Source organism: Bombus affinis, chromosome 8 (genome assembly GCF_024516045.1).
Source record: "Bombus affinis isolate iyBomAffi1 chromosome 8, iyBomAffi1.2, whole genome shotgun sequence".
Taxonomy (NCBI): Eukaryota; Metazoa; Arthropoda; class Insecta; order Hymenoptera; family Apidae; genus Bombus; species Bombus affinis.
This window is the reverse complement of record NC_066351.1, coordinates 2,453,257-2,473,552: the sequence shown is the minus strand read 5'-3', so window position 1 is coordinate 2,473,552 and position 20,296 is coordinate 2,453,257. Positions and strand designations below refer to the sequence as shown.

Genomic DNA, 20,296 nt, shown 5'->3' with positions numbered 1-20,296 from the left:
GCATAGCATCGCTAAAAGACTGTTTATGTGAGACCGACGAAACATAAACAAGGCCGCGATAAAGCGTAACTGCCGACAGGCCTAATGAGCCATCGATATCCCTATGGTCCTTCGCCAAATACTCGGTAGAAGGCGTACGTAGCCGCAATCACGGACGGTTACGAAGACGAGCGTAGTGGGGATGTCGAAAGATGACAAAGGAAGAAAGTGGATTAGCAGTTCAGTTATCAGTAAGCAATCGTCAGTAAGAGTCGCGTGTCGGGAGTCACCGCCGTCGAATAAAACGCCGAGTATTCGTTTGGCACGTTTTACGTCCTACGCCTCACTGCGTTAATCAAATTTTTAAAAGTTTCGTACAGTACGTATAATATGTTTATAAAATGTGTATAACAGAAACCAGAAAATTTAACAAGATTGTAGAAGATGGACAGATCGATGTGACGACTGAGAAAACTGTGGCTTTAGTTTTGTATCTTCTCTCGATAGGAAAGAAAATAAGAGGAAAAGACAAGTTAACTAAAGAGTACATTAAGTTCATTCCTCGAGACTATCGCTCGCATGTGTGCAACTGAAACGAACGAGCAAAATGCAGTCAGCAGCGTTACTTAATTCAATTTCTTTTCTCTTTTGGTTCCAGGGGAGTTACCAGCCGCGGTGCACGACGGTAACGGAGTCTCCAGGGCGTTCCTCAACCTGTGGCTAATTCACTTAACGATGAGTTACGTTTTTTCCAGATGACAATACTAAGGTGAGTCAATTATCACTGAAACGATCCCGTTGAAACCTTACTGTGCATCGTTCCAACATGTCCTGATCCTTGTATAACGATAGTTAGGAGTTTTGAAGCTTTAAAGCTCAACGTTAAAGGTTAAGATTTTTAAACTAACGCCATATAAAGCTCAAACGTTACGATTCTTAAAGCTTTTGAGGTTAGTGTAAAAAATTAATAGTATTTCTGTATCTTTGATTCATGATCATTGATTGGTCTAACTTTTTTTTGTAATTAAATTACCAGGTTTTAAAACTTTAACTAATAATTTAAATTATTCATTTGCAATATTCTGAAAAGATTGTGGTAACTTGTCTCTTCGATTTTTAGTTGATTTTTACGTACATTTCTTTGATGAATAATATACCATATAAAATCGACGAGTAATATATCATACATCATATAAAAGTAATACTTCAATTTTCTTATCGAATGCAACAAAGTCTGCATATAATTTCTTTTGAATCACTCTTCTTATCCGCAATTACTACATGCATAGACAATAAGTTAGACAACAAGAGCTTTTGATATTACAGCCTTAAACATTGAAGACTTTAAACTTTTATGACAGCTTTATTACTCGAGCCTTAAAAGCTCCAGTTTCGAAGCTTATTCTAGGGACACTAATCTAACCTCTCTTATCACATAAATACGTTATCAAACCCACCTAATCCGGCGAAACGATCGTAAAACGGCCTGAACAACTCGTCCTGGAGAATCGATCGGCTCGAAAAGCGAAACGCTTACCATGGAAGCTGGGCTACAATTCCAATTTGAACCTTCGTCGTGTCGTTTCACGAAAACTAGAAGAAAGATTTAACCCTAGATTCTCTCGTTTCACTGTAGAGATCCGATGATACGGTCTTGTTTTGAATCCGCGCGAATGTTTCTATGGAAACTGCATAGCAACAACCTCTGCAATTGTATAAAACCGTCTTTGCCAATCATGGTTATTACGACGATTATTATCACGTTATTATTATGGTTATTATCACGTTCCTCGTTGTCTATACGATTGCTACCGAGAAGTTTGTCTATTCGCATATTTATTAATACTTCAGCGTGTCGCTTAAATCGTTCGGCGAACCCAGCCAATAGCGATTCTAGAATTGTTACGATCCGCCTTCGAATTTTGTGTATCCAATCCGCAATCGTGTCTCTTGACTTCTCTTCGATATTTGTATCTTTCGTTCGTTATTTTTAGTCTAATAGAACTCTTTTGTGTGTCTCCGCTTTTTTCACCAACTGTTTTATTTCTTTTAGTTTCTTTTTTGTCACTGGTGTATGGCTACTCTGTTTTCGCAGGCTCTGCTCGCTCTTCTTTTTTCATTCCCTTCTTTTCACGAAATGAGTAGGTTTGTTTGCGATTGGGAGCCGTTTGGTAGCATTCCACCAAGGCTTTCTTCCTTCATTTCTGTCAACTTTCCTCCACCTTGCTCGCTTTCTCTGTCCTTTATTTTCCCTTTGGCTTTTTTGCCCGGTGCGCTTTTCCTGGTCCTGGGATTTAGTGCTCCCTTCGTAACTCTCTGTTTCCGTTTCTTCACTTTGCTCTCTTTTTATCTCATCCCAAATCTTTCCCCTTTTTTCTCATTCTATCCCGTCATTCCCACTTTCCTCTGTTTTATGATCTTCCTTTTCGGTTTGTCTGTTCCTTCTGTTCCATGCGCCGCTTGCTCTTTATCTTTAACACGTCGGATTTTCCGCTTTGTTCTTCTTTAAATTTCCTCTCGACGCTATGATTCCTCTTCATTTTGGTTTTCTTTTTCCTTCGCCGATCGTTTTTTTTCGTTTCACTCGCGTTTTGATTCAATTTCTACTTCACGAAGTTCCCTGTATCAAAGTATTTTCTTTTCTGCCGAACTCTTTATATCAGTCTGCCTCTTTTTTCCTTAGCCACGTCATTTATTTCTTCTTTTTTCGCTGGATGTTTCCGCAATCCGAGTTGCAGACGAGTTTTCAGATGCGCAACTCGATAGTTCATCGGCTCGAAAGAAAGTTGCGTCAAGTTTCTCTAGCTAAATCTGCCTCAATTTCCAGGGGTTTCACGTGAAAATATCTGTATGTTCATGGTTTAACGAGAAGCAAATTGATCGATTTCCACCTGATTCGTGTCGCCTAACCGATTAATCAGGTTCTTTATATTGAAACTCTTGTAAATTAATAACTGATAAAGTATAATAATTTTGGTTGGTTAGATCAACTTACACAGAGATAACTAAATTATATCATACTTACATTAGCAAGCATTAGAATCGATTTAATTAAAATTGGTTTTTCTTTAAAAATATCTGTTTTCTTTAGTAAAATTATTAGCCCTAAACAAAGAAATTGATGGAAATTTCTGTTTTTAAAAATGTTCTTTTTTTATTATCTTTTAATAATTAATAAAACGAAGTTATTATAAATAATTGTTTCTCTTAATAATAGAATTACAACTAGATAAAGAAATTATTACTAGAATTTATTATTCAAGAGACTGAGAATGCGAATGAATTCGTGTTCTTCAACTAACAAGTTAACATTTCGTTTCGTATTTCAGCAACTAAGAAATTTTTTCGTCTTGAAACATTTTTCATAATGCATCAGAAGATACACGCGTCTTGATATAGAAAACAACAAGTTAAGCTCGTCCATCTTCATTTCGATAACTTTCGACGAGTTTCTGGACCTCGATGGCCACGGTTATCCACATCGTTAACTAATTCAATCCCCTCGATTAAAATTTACAAGAATGCCAGTATTTTCCTAGAAACTTTCTGGAAATTCGCAGAATCCCTCAGTTTCGTCAGATTAATAATAAATAATCGGTGATCGGTGTTTCTCGGGTAAACTCCTCGCTTCGCTTCGCTTGAGTTTCGTTAACAAAAGCGAAACGTCCGTTTCTTCGCTGTAGATGGAAATCGATTTCGTCGTTTGCTTCCACCAGTCGATATAGAGTAAAATATTGCAAGGTACAGCGAGAGAAAGAAAGAGGGAGAGAGAGAGAGAGAGATTTACTACGATTTAAACGGTTGGCCTCGATCATGGAAATCAAATCTATTTAATTGGATTTTACACGATTTACGTTTCATCACTCCGTGAGCTACTGGAATAAATAGAATGAAAGGGTTGGCTGTGAAATGTCCGCGTGAACGCCGTTTTATCATGCGTCGTTTAGCATTAATAAATTAATCGATGATCGTTAATAACCGGGAATAACTAGAAGTCTAACCAATGCAACGGATGAAATTGTGGAAGACTAAATGATGAACTTTCGAAGGTGTTTCAGGAAAAAGAAAGAGATAAATTTTGTTATATCAATTTTACTGATGACTGTCTATTGAAATATATAAATATATTTAAGGATGTTCTGCTTATTATCCATCATTAATTCTGCTAATTATCCATCATTTAGCAAAAATAACAAAAATACTGTCAAATCGCTTTATTGTATATTAAATCCTTAAGATAAAGTCCTTAAGATAAAGAATAAATAATTTAACACGCGTGAAATGAATAGATTGTACCACTTATTTCCACAATAGCATTTAATTTCATTAACAAAAACATATTACCAAATTTCGCAGTATTCTTAAATTTTCTTTATTAACACTTTGTGTACGGGTCATGAAATATCTTGTTTTTAGCAAGCCGAACATTGTAGCCGGGTCACGAGATCTCTTGTTTTCATGTTTTTTCGACTGAATCGATGACTTAAGTAACCAGAAACAAATGTTTTTGTTACGTTACCAGGGCAATGTAGCCTTGCGCATTTATGTGACAAATAATTAGTAAAACAACTGAATGTTGACATTCCTAGCATGTAAAAACAATCAGTCAGTATAGCCAGTACATCGGCAGATCTGTGCCGATCGTCTACCGTACCTTATACATTGTTTTATTGTTGTACATTTTGTTATTTCAAAGTTCGTGTTTTAATTTGTAAGGAAACAGCTTTTTCAAAATCATTTGCATTTTCAATCTCTTACTGATAATTTATAATAAAAATTACTTTATGAAATAGGCCCTAATTCTATAAAAGTAGCAAAATGACACATAGATGTAAAGAAAATGAAAGCCAAAGTGAATTGTTGTTTGATGATTTATCTGATGCACCAAACAACTCTTGCGACGGAAATGAATTCAGTAATAACAGCAATATTCTTGAATTAAGCGATGAAATTAGACATAGAAGACTGAATAAAAAATATAATACCAAATGCAAATTAAAAATGTGCATATATGCATCCTTTTGCTTGCCAAGCATGCTTCTGGTGCGTTCAAAAATGTGCGGGCCCTGGAAGCGCGTTAAGTGCGCAGAGCGCTGTACGCAATGTGTTAACAAAATCCTAGAACCATAAAAGACACGATCCTCTCCAGAATTTCACATTTAAACTTTAAGGAGACAAATTATGACAACAGCGCAGCAAGACGACACATGGCGGTGTGTCCTGTGTTTAAAAACGGTAACCGGAAATTGCCCCTGATTTCTCATAAACTCGCGAACGGAGCAGAAAACGATCGAATGCAACCGGTAGCCTGCAGTCGTAGTTCGTTATTCTATGCTCTATGTAGCGTATGATATATTTCTCGGTTCCGTTTGGAAGATTCCGGATCCCCACGCGTCACAATTTCAATCTCGTCTCATACACACATTTGTTTCGTATCGAACGTCGATACGGTCGATGAATTAACCGATATTCGTAGTTCAAGGTTTTATCAAGGGATTCCACAGTATTTCGCGGATATAGTTTCAGAGGACGGGAGAAGGAAACTGGGGAGCCATGTGACGGGTTCCGCGGAAACTGTAGCTTATGCAACACAGCCTGCGACCAGCCGTATCTCACCTTCCGTGCTTTCATTATCAGTTACCATAGATCACCGCGAGCGAGCACCAATGACGTCGCATCCGTTCATCTCTCATCGCGAACTGTCGCGCCCCTCGCCCAATGACGATCCATGTTCCGTATCGCGCTCTGTACATCGATATCGATAATGTTCATCAGAGTACAATAAACTGCAAATCATTAACTCTGCTCCCGTTTTTGCAAATCTATACTACAATCTCGTTCGAATTTTAAAAATAAGGCTTTTAATACTTTCATACGTTCGCTGCCATAAAGAATTGGAACAAAGTGTCCACCAGAGATCAAATTTTATTTTTTGCACTTTTGTATAATATTTGTAATCTATTAAAATATACGCGTGTCTACTATAATAACTACTTGAGATTTATCTTCTTACGCATACGTTTATTTATTTCACAACTTAGAAAACTGTCTGGGTTAGAATCAAATGTAAATTGATCCTGAAACGCCATACGTATGTGATGCTGTAAACGAATGTGTTGATTGAAGTTGTGGTATAAAATTGATATACGTATTAATAACAATCTATTTTTCAATTATAAACTTTGAAAATTTTGAAAGATGAAACGACACGATTGAATGAAGGGTGATCCAAAAAATGTTACAGGGTTCAAGTAACGAAGAAGAAATTCTTATTTCACTTTGTAAGTGCTCGAAATTTAAAGTACGTAATATTTCTTTGTTTCTTGCATCTTATTGTGTCTTGTCTATTTTTCAATTATAAACTTTGAAAATTTTGAGAGATGAAACGACACGATTGAATGAAGGGTGATCCAAAAAATGTTGCAAGGTTCAAGAAGAAATATTTATTTGACTTTGTAAGTGCTCGAAATTTAAAGTACATAATATTTCTTTGTTTTTTGCATCTTATTGTATCTTCCTGTGTTTTGTGTCCCGTTTTTGAGAGAAACAAGGAACCTTTGTTATATTTCCTTTCGTGTCCTAGTACATAATACATATTTCAAAGGAATATGTAGAGTAAAGCGTCAGGAAATAGAGATTTAGAACATTCTGTTGCACAGTTTCTTCTTAATGTTTGTGAACTAGCGCGATTGTAGTCCGATTAACAATGCCGTAACTAACAAGATTAAGAAACGTATCCCGGCTTAATATTTTCTCTTCGCATTATCGCGCGCTTGGAACAGGAACGAAGGAACATGGAAGAACGGTGATCCGTAATGTAAACAGTTTAATAGCTGTGATTCATCGTTTAATCCAATTGCGAAACGGATTGCGTTATCTGGAACGAACAGAGTTTAAAACAAAATCAATAAATTTTCAGGGTTTGCCATCAGTCTTTAAAAATCGTTGATCCTTCGAGCTCCATTTAGAAAAGAACTTTATTTAACACTTGCCTCGTAACATTGAATTTTACTCATGACATTTATAATTCTTATTTAATAAAGACAAGTTGTAATTATAATAAAATGTATACACTTTAACTGTGAACTTTAACTGCAGTTTCAATTTTCTATTCTGAATATTATAAATATAAAATATGTGCAATGTCTTCATATTGTGCTTCAAAAAATTCCACTTTTCCGCAGTTATGTTCCTTTACAAGTCGTGAAGCTCCTGATCTTTTTCGATGCAGTAGACAGTAGATAGCAAAGATAGCCAGCCACAGAATTTAATGAGGAATCCGCTTTGCACACTTTTCCAGGGGGTAATTGGCACTTCGCCTCACGCTAATTGACAGATCCATTCCTCGCCCTTTATCGCGAGTGTGAGGAATCGTCTGTAGAAAACGGGGTTACAGCTAATGTACGCTGCCATTCACCGTCGTTCCTTTCTCGTCTTATAACCGTTTTATAACCACGTTAAAAGCCACTGTCCAACTTTCGAGTCGAGTTTTCAGTCTCTGCTTCAATCGTCAATTTATACTCAACTTTCAACATAATTAGGATTAGCCGACAATAATTAGAGTATCGTTACTACGAATGGTTCTATCATTACATCAACAGAGCAAATAACAGAGAAAAATTCTTACATGATTGATAGATTGATTTTTTATTAGTATTTATTCTAGTTATTGTGATATTTATTTTTATTATTTTGTGATAAAAAGATTTACTTTTAGATAACAATTGAGAAAAGACGTACAAGAAATGGATCAAAGACATCATATTTATGTAACTAACAAAGGGCGCATTACTCTTCTTATTTCTGCTTCTTTCTGTCCTTTTCTCATTTCATTCCGATCAAGATTCCATCAAAAATTCCGTCACATAGAAGTTTTCTCTTCGAATATTGTGTGAAGGTATTCAGAAGTGTGAATACCAAATTTCGTTCTAAAACAATGGCTGCCTATCACAAACAGCATATGATATTTTAAAACTTTCCAAATTAAAAGGGGAACAGTCCCTTTTAGAAACTTTATCTTTAAAGTCACGAAATTCCTTGTGTCGTAAATGTTTTCACCAAATCTCTTAGATCATACAGTTTTTTCTCCTACTGTACAATAAATTGTTTCCCCACCATTGGTCTACGCCGAGACGTCTTTAATTCAACAGACACGAAATTTACAGCGCTTTCCTAAGTGCTTAAACTTAATTAAACTACAACCTCGAGCTCTGCTTTCTCTCTTTTTTTTATTTCTTCAGAAGGAACAAGCACGTGTTACTATTCAGTCGGTAGGTTTAGCACAACACTGGAATGGGAAATTACGTGTCTTGAAGGGAACTTACTTCTCTAGTCGCGCGTCTAAAATATATAACGAGAAATTAGAATGTTTTCCGTGACAGTAATTTTTGCTCTTCAACAGGAACGAACCAGGATGCGTTAAACGAGAGGGTAAATGAAGTTATGGCGGGACGAGAATTTGCAGAAGATTAAAGTCTCCCTTTCTCCGTTATTCTTTTCAGGGAATTACGTTCTCTCTTTTCTTTTTGTCCTCTCTTTCTCTCTCCTCTTCGTCTTCTCTCTCTCTCTCTCGTCTCTCTCTCTCTCTCTCTCTCTCTCCTCTCTCTCCTCTCTCTCTCTCTCCTCTCTCTCGTCTCTCTCTCTCTCTCTCTCTCTCTCTCTCTCCTCTCTCTCTCCTCGCCTCTCTCTCCTCTCTCTCTCTCTCCTCTCTCTCTCTCTCTCGTCTTGCTACGATGCTATAAAGAGACGGATAGGATCGTTCGATGCTTCGAAACTCTCGAGAGCGTTTCGACGCAAATAAATAGAAATTAGTTTCCGTTTGATCGAAGGTTTCATTATCCATTCTTCGGTAACCATTTCGTGCAGCTGGACAAGCCGCTTTGCCAGTATCGTCCGAATGACGAACGAAGTCAGAATAACGAGCCACTGTTTTACTATCGCGAAATAACGATCGAACCGTGCCGTTCCACGCTCGCTTCGTTCATCGTGCTTCTCTTTTAATGGCTGCTACCGCGAATTGTTGTTCTCCTTGGACCTTTACCCCACCATTTGCTAGAGGTTTAAAAGGAACAAATAATAGAACAAATATCGGATATCGAAATGTCACCTTGTCACTTTGTTGCAAACTCGTATTGGTTAATAATTTCTTTGTATTAAGATAATCAACATATTAGTATTATTTATCTATGCAACAATGAAACTTAATTTATAAATTAAAAATAGTCAAAATACGATAAAACGATATAACGAAATCGTAAAATCAGTCGGAAATATAATCTATTTCTGGCGAGAGACTAGTGAATTGAGAAAGTGAGGAGACGAAGTGAATACATGAAATTTCTGTCAGGAGGTTGCTACATGTTATACAAATTTGATAAACGAAACTTGTTTGTTTCCTCGATGATGTTTATTATTAGATATTACTTCTAAGGAAAAGAAAATTTCTTACATTTACTTGAATTAATAATTACGTATAAGCTATATGAAGTAATAACATATTTGAAAGCAAGCTTTTCAAATTTTTGTTCTTCATTTATTTGCAAAGGTCTCTTTCTACATTAGAATTTTCGTCAAATAATCAATCGTGAATGTGTTAACGTTAAAGTACAAACAGATTCGAATTCCCGTACACAAAACGTTGTGTAGAGATTTATACAACAGTCGATTCAGCGCATTCTATGTCACAGTTATCACACCTTCTGGTATCGGTTGTGATGCTATTGTGAAGGTAATTAATCGACTGTCGCGAAGCTAGGATCGCGATTAATTTGACGAAAGGCATGGATAAACGGATTGGTCGGCTTAACGAACAGAACCGCGCTGTTTTTTCACACGCGTTCGAACGTGTCGGTCTCCTTTTTCCACGCCGCCAACCGCTTCCAATGCTCGATCGCTGGCTGATGTCCAAAAAAGTGACCGCAAATGGAGAATCGATGGAACAACCAAGCACATTCATCGGACTCATTAATTCTGTAACTGCGTTGCCCGGCCGCGTATCTTCCTCTCCGACCGATTTATCACGTTCCAAAACGAAAGTATAAACAAAACATAGCCGGCGGGTGGTTTTATATTCCCATGCAATTTGTAGAGTCCTTCAACATAGAGACGCGCAGCATAGGCTAAAAATTTCAAGAGCAAATATTTCATCTCTTTTATTATAGGTGCTATTTATTATTATCGTTGTAATTATAATAATGAGAAATAGGGAATTTTCGTTCAAAGGAAAAGTTCTTTATTTACGATATTACTACATACATGATATCGCGATATAACTAGAATATATCATATATGTAATTTTAAATATTATTAGAATAATCGTTCCAACGCATCCAATAATTCATTGAACAATCGATCATCCTCTTTAATCAATATTGTGATTATGGGTAAACTTTGACCGTCTTCTTAATTTTTACCAGGATAGACGTTGGCTTTCATGTTTCACACAATGCAATAATGGTAAATATCGATATCTCGTCTACGTCACCGATTTCGGTGATTTTTGAATATATCGCAGAGATCAATGTTTAGAACAAATTTTTCCTATATATGAAATCGCCGCTCGACCTTAGTTTCCGAGATATTCCCAATGAATCGTCGGTACCATTACAGTAAATTCTGCCTATAATTGTGCATCCATATCAGTCTGATTACTGCAAGGCGGTCCGATAATATAACACCTAATCTAAACCTAATTCTTATTTTTTATTCGTAGTTCATATGTATGTAAACGGAGATTGGGTGGGGCGACAAACACGTTAGCTATATTTGTAACTTCACAGATAGAGATATTAGTAGTATATCTTCTTCTTATATTTGAATTAATTGACATCAACAATTTTTACGAATATCTTAGAAACTGAGACCATGCAGAGGTTATGTATATAAAAAAAGATTGTTCAAAATATTGATTTTTACTACATATTCAAAAACCATCGAAATTGTGGTGAGACGGGTGAAAAATCGATGATTACCTATTTTATTTCATAAGATATTCGATCGTTGAACTCGTCTTGATATTAATTAGGACACTATGTACTTACTTAAAATTACATTTAGGAAATCATCAAAGATCATCTAACATGATTTATAGAAATGTAAATCATTATATTTTCTACTTTAAGCAATATTTTGGTATTGCATATTTTTTTTCTTGAATCCTTGTAATCTCAACAAAAGTGGATATGTATTGGGTGTTCTAATTTTACCGATTCTCCAACCCAATTTCGACTCTCTCATACACATAACCTTTTTCAACGTAGACACAATATTTTTAAGCTTTGCCTTCGCTCTACGTAAAAATTGTTCATTTTGACGAGGTAAAAAGGAACGCGACTATATTGGCGATATCGATCGCCAAACTCAATTAAAGAGTTGAATTCATAACAATTCGTAACAATTTGGTGAGATGAAAACTTGACAAGCCTGATGAAATTCTAGAACGACATAGCCTTTCAGCTGTCATATTAAAAACCGTGTATTTTACCGAATTTACCATGTGTTACAGTGTTACCCGGTGTTCTTCATCGGGCGATTAAACTATTTCTTCACCATGTATAAATACGAAATACATGATTTTGGGAAACAGTGGTGAATAGAAACAGGTAAATAGAAACACCACTATGCTGTAAAAAAAAAGATCCATTTCAAATCAATGAAATCATTACCTATTAATACTCTGCTTTAGATATTCAGCTTTCCTATCACTGCACAACTGACAGGAATAGAACATTGAATTTATTTTGCTTTGTTTCAAAGAATCAACAAATTCTATGTATCAATTTACTACACGTATCAATATATTTTTTGACATTTCTTTTTCTAGTTATCTATATATAAAAGTTCAATAACCTGAAATAGAGTGATATCGGAGATCAAAATATTTTTCTATTCTAGATATATAATATCTTTTTCTATTTTTCTATTTCCTTTGTATCCATCGAACATCGTGATAAGTTTTGCTGGAAAAAACTGGAACACCTTGTATACAGTTAATGAAGACTGTACTTTTGGCTGATCAGGTATCGTTCCTACTACTAGACTGCCGTTATTATTATTCATTACTGTACATTTGATACTGTAGAATATTATTGTGAAAGAAATTTATTGAAATTTTGATTGATCATCCAACAAACGTGTAAAAATAAGAAAAAGTCGTGAAACATTTCATGCACGGAATGTAAATATGTAAAGTGTTTACGGCAAATCCGTAAGAGTGGCATGATTGCGTGAGTTGGACAGCCACTCGTCAAACTGTCATAAATCTACTGCAAGAAGAGTTATAACCGACGCCGCTCCATTGTTCAAGGCCGCTTTATCCTCGTCACCGGTTTCCTCCGGCACGAACCTCCGAATTTCCAATTTTCTCTCGTTGTTATTCGTTTTTCCCGTTTTGCTTTCGATTCGTCAATCCTGCAATCGTGGCACGCCGACGCGGCGGCTTTTGCAGAATTTGCAACGATGCGACGCGTCGATTGGCCTTGCACCGTATACAGGATGATTCTGTAGAAATGAACGCTATTCTCCATCCTTTCTTCGTTCGTGGAAATCCATTTGTAAATCTCTTCTTTTAAGAAACTAAATTTTGATCTGTCAACGGTGAAAAATTGAGTTCTCCTTGCCTTTTTTTATATTCATACATGCGTTGCTCCTACGTAGACAAGCGCATTGAAAATCAAATGACACTTTTTGAAATTTAACGTGAATTGTTTGCGAACAATTTAACGTTCACGTACAATTGGGATCCGAGTGAGAAACATGAAATCCATACCGCTTTAAACTACTCAATGTATTTTTTAACGTTTCACAATCTAGTCTACTCTCTAGTATCAATCTATCAAAATTATCAATTTAAATTTAACATATCCATTAGCATCTTATATATGTGACTTTGGTAAAGAGGAAATAGCTATGACCCTCAGTTACAGGATGACTAACTAAACTAAGTCCTAAATGAGAGAGACCAGTGATTAATGTATTTAGCCATAGTGATTTGATCGTATTTATCACTTGGTGAATCAGTGAGTTGCTCATTCAACACAATTAACAAAAGTTGTTTAACAATTTTTCATCGTCTTACCAAAAACAAATACGAAACTACACGAAGAAGAATATTCTGGTTTTGCGCTGAGTCGCTGAGGATCAAGATTTATCATCATTTTATTGGATCATTTTTCCGAATGTTAGGAAGACAATGCCCTTTGTCTCCTGGTTTTGTCCCACATCGAATCGGCAGAACGAGCCACGTTCGAGTTTTAAAATCGGTGCATCGAAGATTCGAAGGTGCAACCAGAGCTGCACGCTTTTGGTTTGATTTATGCGATCGCTATAGTGACATGGTGATAAATGAGCGCACTGGATGCGCCGAGAGTGCTGGGTATATCGATTTTTGCGGTGCACGATTCAATCTATTTGAAACTCGATACTGTTTAATATAATGTCATTTAGTCATTGTATTCGAAAACATCCGTTGCTGGATAGTGTTTTTTAATAAGACGTTCAGTAACACGTAATTTAATACACGTATCACGTGATTTCTGCTGAATCTTCGATTATGACGAGCTTTTGCTTACGATAACGACGAGCCACGGGTCTTGAAAGCTGATACTGACAATTCTGGATCATGGAACCTGATATCTATACAATATCCTCGAGTTATTAGTATAGTGTTCATTAAGAACTTTATGGTCGTGGGGTTCTGCGAATTGAAATTCGTCGTTATCATATTGTGATAACTAGAGATTGCTACAGTTTTAAGATTCATCGATAGTAACATTTAAGTGTATTCCATTTATTTTAAGTATGTATATCTATGTATTTTAAATATACTAATTATTAATCATCTTCCAGGACGTTTTAGCAATGCCCCTGTTAATGTTTATTTTCAACTGCACTTTTATTCATACAATATTTATGTAGTAATTAACATGTACTCGTGATTCAAGGTTTAATATTAATTTAATATTGATTGGTGTACTACGCTGGTCAGGTCCATTTATGTAATAGGGAAAAGTTAGTGTTTTAAATTTTCTTATTGTAAGTAAATTTATGATAATAATTCTAACTATAGAATCTGTAAATTAATTATTATAACATCCATATGACAAAACAAATTCCTATCCATTGCAAATAGATTTCATTTCTTCAATTATATGTAAAAAAATCTAAATTACCGTAAGCATCCGCATTCTCATGATTAGTATAACTCGGGAGCAGTCCTTTAATGCTTCAAAATTTAATTGATAATTAGATTTCCAGAATCGCTCATCCAAGCCGCATCAGTAACGACGCATTCGACGATCCTGACGCGAAGCGGAATTCTCGAAACGGAATCCGCGAACGTTCACTCTTCGAGCTGAATATGTATACCAGACTGCAAAGCAATAAATCGGTCTCAACGTCTAAATCACAATCGATATAATTAGGTAATCGATTCTACGCGATGAACCAATCGAAACCAAGGGCGCCGTTGAAGCGCCGTGTAAAATGAATAATTAATATGTTCAAATGGAACTACACTTAAATTGTGTAGCAGCACTCATCCAACATTTCCGTTGCACGTGCACAGCTATGTCTTCTCCTAGGCCAAATATCCATTACACTCATCTACACGGGAACCGACGTTTCTCATTTGAATTCACACACAAAGCTGCGCGCATAGGAACATGCTGGTCTACATAGAAACGTAGTACTATGCGTGTTACCAACATTTTCGTCGTGTTCCGTCCGTAACACGGACAAGCGTCCCTCAATGTATTCATATTCGAAGTTACATGTCCCAACGGTGCTTCAATCTCCGTGGAAGATTGAACCGAGATGCTGGTCGTATTTCGGGAACCGAATCTTGTAACGAACTCGTATGAAATTCGTAATAACGCGCGTTTCTGTTCCGAGTTGTGTTGGTATAGTTTTGAAATTCTCTCAAAGGATCTTGAAAGCGATAAAGAGTATCTTGAATGAACGATCTTTGTTTAGCGTGTATGCTTGCGATTAATTAATTCTTTAGCTGTGTCTATGATGAATATCTATAAATACTTACTTAGTCGTGATGTTTATTTAGAAGAAGTGATGGTGAGCTACTTGGGTTTAATTGAATCAAAGAAATACTTTACGTTTAAGTGAATTGTTCCTTGTAGACATTCTTCATGTAGTGCAAGTATATTGATCGGAATGAAATTGAATCTGTTGATTGAAATATCTCGATTTGTTTTTTGTAATTTATGATTCTAAATTATTATATAATAATAAATAATATATAATAATATATAATAAATTATATAATAATAAATAAATTATATAATAATAAAACGTAAGACAAGTAAAAAATTCTAAAATTAATATTATAAAGAAAAGACTCATAATTACTATGATTAAATAGTACTCGAGAATTCCTTCCACCGCAATCAAATTATAAATCTCATCGACAAAAATCTTATATGTTCTTTGTTACATTCTTGGACGAAACATTTGTCGACCAAGTCATTTGTCTTCGAACGTTTGACGGATAGTCAGCAAAGAAAAAGGGAAGAGGAAGTGAATCGTATTTCTAGAGAGGAGTTCGAGTAGAGTTCCGTTCGTTTTTTAGTATACGTTGTTACGCGAATCCCCCTACAAATAATCCTGAAACGGAAATGAAACGGATTACGGTCAGTAAAAAAAATCTCATCTCCGCACCCTTTTATCTTCAACGTTAATACGTTATTTCGGTTTTATTGCGCTGTTCCACTAGTGAGTGTCCAAAGGTCCACTCTACGAGAACGTATTTGTCCAGGATTGATTTCGCTTCCGTATTCTGAATTATTAAAGCCGGTCTACCTCTTTGACTCGTGTATACTTGTATAGGATAGTTGACTATCTATATGTTTCCATTAACGTTTGCGTTGGTTAATTACTTGAACGCGTTTTGGAACGTGAATAGCACACGATAGAGAATGTTTGATTATGGACAATGCGTCTGTAAATGCCGTGAGTGTAGATATTAAGATTGCCGTGATTATAGATTATAAATGTTTAAAACAATCCTTCCGTGATTTTAGAAATACCATATTTTCTGACAATGAAGATAACAAATAATTCTAGTTCTAATTCTAATGTTTAGACGACGTGAGTATAAAAAAGCTGTTTCAAGAAACTAGAAGATATTGTTATTGACATAACCTCATTTTGTCTCTTTTAGATAGCATACTGTAGTCTACTTTTCATATTCATAAACTATGCGGTACTATGTTTTCAAATTGGTTTTTCCATAAAGTTCAATATATTGTCTACCATATAGTGATGGTCATCAGAGACTCACGTTACTAAATTTTTTAAAATTGATTAATTGTTTTAAATGAATTAAATGTTGTGGTGTAGCATATTTCAATCTATGAAAATATATCATTCGCGTGGTAGTCAAAGTGTTAGGGATACGAAAAGAAAAATATACAATATTGCTTAAAAATAAATTCTATATTTCTGAAAATTATAAAGTGTACTAAATGTGTAAAATTTGTTTCAGGTTATTGCAACAGCACCAAGACAACCACCGGCGGTCAGACATGAATTTCACGGCTGGAAGCAACAACATAATATCGCGTGTTGTCGGTGAGATTAATTAATCACGAACTAAGCACCGGTCACGATAATCGATTCTCAGAATCAACGATAGATCGTCGATCTACCTGATCGATCTGATCTTTACGAACACCGGTGAAACAAAAAAACATCGTTTTTACCTTTAATAATAGAATTTCCTTTTTCGGTCGATCGATTTGATCAGTAGTTCATCCTCGAAAAAATCGGCGATCGTTTCGACGATAATTATTCGCGAGTTAACTTAAAATCGTGTAAAAAAAAAAAAAAGATTAAAATCGTTTTCTTTCGCTGGAGAAATATCGCCGTTATAAAGTGGGCCATTATTGTACAGATCTAATTTAGATGGACGCTCTAGACAGTGCGTAAATAGTCTTCAGATTATTTGTAGTTCGTTGTCCCGATGACGAGGAACATCGGATGTAGAAGAATAATGAACGACGGAACATATGGAATGTTGAAATCAATAGAGAAAAGTTAATGCTGTTTGGAATGTTGCGTCGAACCACTATCGAGTGGTTATCAAAGATTTATCGCTCGTTACTGAAAGGATAGCTGAAGCGTATTGAATCGAGAACGATGTTGATTGAAGAAACGAGTATTACGGTTAGACGCATTGCATGCTGAGTTCCTTAGAGTTCCGATTATATTTCCTTCATGTTGATCGTACTGTATGATTGGCTTACTTTTAAAATATTCTTCGAGCCCGTTTTTCATTTTGTTTACTGATTTGAAATTTCTGTAGCGAAGAAAATTCTTTAGGGGAAGGAACAAATAATAGTTCGATGGTGCAAGATATGGAGAGTATGGAGGATGTGGTAAAACATCCCAATCAAACTCTAGGAGTTTTACCCTTGCAGTTCCACCAAATTGAAAGCAGCACCTTCTTCGGGTGAAGTCCAGGTTTTGCTACCGTTGGAGGACAATTCTTCAGGAATTTTTTCCATAATAATTTTACATAAATCGAGATTGCTTTCTCCTTCAGTTAATAATTATCGAAACGCTCAAGAATTTTATCATTCCAGTTATTGTGGTAGTTTCGTTATATCTATTTTAATTGTAAAGAAATATTTCCATATTCGAAAGCGTTATTTTTTAGATTACATTTGGAATAAAATATATGTAGAATTTCCCCAAATCCTATTTGTTCTTTGAGCGATTTTCAATACAATCATTAAACAATTTCATCAGTTCCAGAAAATCTCTTCAATTTCAGAAAAGTATGTCAGAATCGCATTCTTATACATGGTGAGGTGGTAGGACGTGTAAGGTGCCAAATGACTACTCGGCTTATTACTTTAATATTGCGTTTATTGCTGTTGCCTCGAACTCTCTGTCGACTCGACTGATTACTGACTTCCTTGCAACTCGACTCTTGACTCTCGACTGACTAACTTCTGAGGTGCCGAAAACTTACGATGGACACATACGTTTTATCACAACATTGTATATATTTCACCAGTCTTTCCGCGGTATTACAACTGAGACCAAAGAAGTCGCTGGAAAGAGAATCGTTGCGCCAGGCCCGCGGAGTTGTAGCTTTCGCAAAATGATTGTTATAACGGAGTTGTGCTGCTACAATGGTTTCTTGCTTCAAGTTTAAGTTGAAATTTCTCTTAAAATATAAAAAATTCATTTATTCACTAAAACAGGAGTAAAATTGGAATACAAAAATTGGAGGACCGCGGTGAGGTTAAGCGAAGAAACTCTTAATAGCCACAGGATTGTACGCTAATCGAACTCTGACCTCTTGCAATGCACATATATGTACGTATATAGACGTATATGGACGTATATACATACATATATCAGCAGCCTTGGTTTAACCTAGATCCCTCGAAAGCGTCACTGATTTTTCGACGCCTGAATAGTTCGGATAGTTGGAAGAACATCGGTCGTGATATAATTAATTAGTTCTCTCGTGGAAATTCTTTCACATTATATAATTCTCGTCGTGCGGAAAATAATCGTTTTCCAACAAGAACGGTAGCTGCATTATGAGGTAAACTCATTTAACCAGAATAAATCTAAACCGCGTTTTATTGCCAGCCAAACGGCATGATCTTTGCTGCGAGAATAAAATAATTCCATTTTCTACTCTCGTTTTTACTTTCTCGCTTTTTTATTTTTCCTTTTTCCTCTGTTTATTTTCCGTTTTATTTCTTACTTCCATCTTCCTGCGACCGTCATCCACCATCTCTCTTTGCAAACTCTCTCGATTTCACTTCACTCCTGACGTATTTCTGCTTGAAATACCTGGATGAATTATTTGCGTGTATCACGTGCAGTAGCATACTAATGCACCACATGAGCGAAAAGAGAGAAAACTCATGGCACGCCTCGGGGCTTTGAAAGATTAGGCGATCGCCATCTGAACTGAGGATAGTTGTGTACAATAAAGTTTCCGAGCGACGATGCATATGTCACGTAGAAGACAAAGGAAATCACGAAATTAATAGATCACTGGTGATGTTTTCGCGTAACTGTTCAGAGTGTTATAACAAAAAGGTGTTGAGCTCTGATTTGTGAGGGTTCTTATACTAAGGTTTTGACGCGGATGTCCTGTTACTATCTGGTTATTGTTTCGATGGCTGTGACATACAGGATGTTTTGTCTACCCTATTACTGTTTCTGAGCCTGTGACATTCCCGCTTTGCTCCGTTAAAGCGTATGGCTATGGTGGGTCGTACGAGTTGAACGATCTCGTTATCTTCATCTTCGTTGATGTTTTGGGCTTCATTTTGGGTAATTGTCCTGCAGGCTGATGGAGAAATTGGTGCTGTTGGGTATTTGATCAATATTGTTTGCGTGAGCGGCAGGGCAGAGTATTTATTTATTGTTGCTTAGTCCGTGCCTTCCGGTTTTGGACGAACTTTCGGTTTTGCATCTCTTATGTCTATTTCTTTTCTTATATATTTACTTTCCCCTCTTTTCCACTCTATTCTGAGTATTTTGATATATTTAGGAATTAGTCGATATATACATTCGAAAAGTTTACATTTATACATTACATATATCGTTCCTAGTCCTAAGGCTACATATCCTAATATTTGTAGTGTAGATATGTCATACTCCTTTAGTGAATTTATACGTCGCACAAATTGTAGGGTATTGACTTGTGTTTGTAACGTATTGAGGTTGGCTTTGTATTGGTTAAAGTTGTGAGTTACCTTTGGAGCCATTTCTAATATTTTCTCTAGTGCTGAGATGTCTATTTCTTTGAAACTATGTGAAGTGTTCTTAATTTTGATTTCATAAGAAATATTTTTATGTGTTCCTCCTATTTTATAATATTATAATCGGTCATACATCCAGTTTTGCTGCTAATTAAATTCGGTTATCTGGTTTCTAAGATTTTATGTGTTTTACATAATACGTCTGAGGTGGTTGTTGGTGAAGGCGCCCACAAGAAATACTGTTCAACAAAAAAGTTTACACCAACGTCGCCTGTCTACTGTTTATGGTCTGCCTTCGTCCCAGTCTTTTGTCTTCAGTACTTGAGAAAACTGAAAAGACCAGATGTCGAGTTTTCTTAGAAGTAGTGACCACTTCAACAAAATTATTAACAATCAACAGTCAACGATTTGCGGTCAACAGTTAACGATTAACGATTAACTATCAACAACAAATAATGATTAACACTGAACTATCAAGAGTCAATAGCCCGTTTCTCTAATTGTGTTTGATTCGCTATGACGCTAACCTTTCGCACTTCGAGGCTCGGGGCATAATGAATCTTTGGTTCGAA

At 35.9% G+C, this 20,296-nt stretch overlaps 1 protein-coding gene and 1 long non-coding RNA gene across 4 annotated transcripts in view; both read left to right on the top strand.

The window, feature by feature from the left end:
• Positions 1-16,902, top strand: part of LOC126919391 (uncharacterized) — a 389,648-nt gene extending 372,746 nt beyond the window's left edge. For all 3 annotated transcript variants that reach the window (XM_050728585.1, XM_050728582.1, XM_050728584.1), the window contains 2 exons: positions 638-748; positions 16,475-16,902. In XM_050728585.1, the coding sequence (XP_050584542.1) occupies positions 638-738 (101 nt within the window). In that variant the 3' untranslated portion in view covers positions 739-748; positions 16,475-16,902. The remainder of the gene's footprint in view (positions 1-637; positions 749-16,474) is intronic.
• A 500-nt stretch (positions 16,903-17,402) lies between these two features.
• LOC126919464 (uncharacterized) lies at positions 17,403-19,826 on the top strand. Its single transcript, XR_007711648.1, has 2 exons — positions 17,403-19,356; positions 19,396-19,826. It is a non-coding gene; the product is annotated as an uncharacterized LOC126919464 (long non-coding RNA).
• Positions 19,827-20,296: the final 470 nt, after the last annotated feature.